The sequence below is a fragment of the Plasmodium fragile genome (genome assembly GCF_000956335.1).
Source record: "Plasmodium fragile strain nilgiri unplaced genomic scaffold supercont1.42, whole genome shotgun sequence".
In the NCBI taxonomy this organism is placed as follows: domain Eukaryota; phylum Apicomplexa; class Aconoidasida; order Haemosporida; family Plasmodiidae; genus Plasmodium; species Plasmodium fragile.
The window spans coordinates 124,311-127,144 of NW_012192622.1; the positions used below are offsets into that span (position 1 = coordinate 124,311).

General features: G+C 49.7%; 1 protein-coding gene across 1 annotated transcript; it reads right to left on the minus strand.

Moving 5' to 3' along the window:
- Positions 1-148: 148 nt before the first annotated feature.
- On the minus strand, positions 149-2,563 carry AK88_03592 (uncharacterized protein; the record flags this gene model as incomplete). Its single annotated transcript, XM_012481203.1, has 1 exon — positions 149-2,563. One exon carries the CDS (start codon positions 2,561-2,563, stop codon positions 149-151), a length of 2,415 nt encoding a protein of 804 aa, XP_012336626.1.
- Between the last annotated feature and the right edge of the window lie 271 nt (positions 2,564-2,834).

Sequence of the window (2,834 nt, forward strand, 5' to 3'; positions counted from 1 at the left end):
TTTCCTGCGCTAATAATATTTTTTTTTTTTTTTTTTTTTTAATCGATTGCTTTTTTTTTTTTTTTTTTTTTTTACTCGGCTGCTATTTCCGAGGGGTAAGCAAAAGATATACCCGGCAAATGGCTCCGCCGATACGCCGCACCCCGTTTTACTGGCTGAACTTGCGTGCGAGGACAAACGTGCAGAGGACCAGCATAACCGAAGTCAACACCGACACGCACAACACGTACAAGTAGCTGTCGGCCCCGTGAGGCACTGAGTGCACATAAACCAGGTCGACGTAGTAATCAGCTGCCCCCTCCATGGGAGGCCCATTGAGGGGGGGGGGCCATCTCAACGTCTCTACATCATTTGCCGTGGCCACGTGTTGCCATGGAGGAACCCCCGCGAGCACCTCATCGTAAATGATCCTCTTGTTCATAATTTTTTGAGTGTTTATTGTCCTGGCTAGGGAGTACGTGGCGAGTGTCTCCAGCAGCCCCTCCTCTCTTTTGTCGCCTCCGCCACGCTGCGCATGGTCACGCTGTTGGTAGCCCGCCTGTGTATGATCCCCCCTGAGGGGAGATAACACTTGCACGAAGGACATCTCACTCAGGAACAGAAAAAAGTCCCTCGTGTGCACGCTCAGCATGTCCTCCCCCCCGTTAAAATAAACATGTGTGGCATCTGCGTACAGAGTGGCATTCCACCTATGGGCATGTGTAGAAACAGTCTCCTTCGCATCTCCTTCACAAGTTAGAAATACCTTTGCGTTGGACAATAATACGGCGTGGTAGTCTGTGCAAGTGTTGTCCCCATAGGTGGGGTGAGGACTCTCTTCCCCCGAGAGGCGAGCAACTTCCTCTTTTGCGCGGCTCCTCTTTAACTCTTTTTCTCTTCCACAGGGGGCGACGTACCTGCTGCAAATCTGTACATCGAAGGAGATAGCGGCGCAGGGTTGGTGCGACGACCCCGTCCTTATATCTTCCCCCCCTTCTTGCTCAGGCGCGTTGGCTCGTGCACCTGTCGCGCCAGAGGAGAGTCGCCCCTGTGATAAGCTCATCACTCGATACTTGGTCACAGACGCGGGGGACACACTCTTGTAACCTTCTATATCTGCAAAGGACGCAGTCATGTAGGGGCTCACCAGTCTCTCCTTGTCCATCACAATGCCATTCGGGTGCAGGTCCAGTACGATGGCGCTGCAGTTGCGCAGGGGGGATGCACCACCACAAGCAGCCTCCTCATCACAGACCACCCGCACCGTCGTCCTGCAACTGCGCTTCATACCTTCCCCCTTGAACTGCTTTTCAACGGTGAGGTTAGCAACGGTGCTGTGCCGTACCAACTGGTTAGTGTCCTCCCAGTACATCACATAATCACCAGCCAAGTACAGGTGATCGCGGAAGAGGGCAGGCATGTACACAACCCTATCCTCTACCCCGATGGTGTAACTTCGTCTCACTCTTGTATAAGATATACCGCCACTCAACAACCTATCGACTCTCCCCATCTGGAAAAACAAGTAAGACAATAGAAACACGCCCCTGTTCAGTCCCTCCACGAAAGTAACATTCTCGTAACGAACTTCCTCCTTGAGCTTCCTCGAATAAACATAAATCATATTATTAAAAAAGGAATTTGTAAAAAATGTCCCTTCTGTAACATCCTCACAGTGAAATTTTTTAAGAAGAAATGACAAATGATCGACGCATTTATTATTCCTTGCATGCATTTCGAACGCAACCGTGAATACCTCTTTGGTGACTCCTCTTCCCTTTTTCAAATTATTTTTCTGCATGTCACTCTCCCCCAAATTATGAACAACCCTTTTTTCCTCCATGTGCACTGCGATCATACTGTTAACACGCAAATTGCGCACCACCCCGTGATGAAAGAAGAAGGAAAGTAAAACAGCTAACCGCTTGTCCTTCATCCTAAGCCTTACATGATACAACTCCCTCAAGTGATCCTCAAAGTGGTGTTCCAACAAGTCAACCCTAGAAATCGAAATGAAGCCCCAAATGTCTTTTTCACCCTTGTGTGATGCATCCTCTTCTCTCTCTTCACCGTTGTTCTTCATTTTGTAGTTAACTGATTTTCCTTCGTGAGGAAATCTCCCCTCCAGTAGTCTGCTCTCATCATCCCACTCCAGTAACACGTAATTGTGGGACAGGCAATGCTTCTCCACTTTGAGCAAACCCCCCCCCCTCTTTTCAAATGAGTGACGGGGGGGAAAGTAACATCCGTGGTATATTTTTTCAAGGGCATCGCTACTCACGTAGAGTGGGTTGGCGTTTTTCATTAACTCGGCGATGTGTCTCTTCTCCTTCGTGCCCCCTTCCCTGCGGCGATAACTTCCATGCCGATATACCTTGTGCAGGAAGTCACTCATCACTTTTGCTTTGCGGTCCCCATAATTTTCTCTCCTCCCTTTAATAAGTGCTGTCAGTCCATTGAAGTGCTCACTCGATTCGTACAACCCTCCACTGCTCCTTTTGTAAATGATATAGTAGGGGGGCTGGTCTGTCGCCACATCGTACTCGCTATGCGTGAAGATTCCCTCGCACCGCAGCTTCGTCATCCTCGCGTATTTTTTTTTTTTTTTGTGCACAGCAACAGCGCGACCAAGCTACAATGCAGCAGCGGCGATGACGCAAAGACGCCACAACGAGGACGCGACGGAGTATTCACAGTGATGTGATGTGATGTGCGGACTTGTCCCCGCAGGCACGCCTCGAGATGGGGGGGAGGTCGTGTTGGTCTCCCCCCCTTTTGCACACTGCTCCCACGAAATCATTGACAACCAGCTGCACACATGAAACCTCGAAGCCTCTTCCCCATTTGAAATCGTT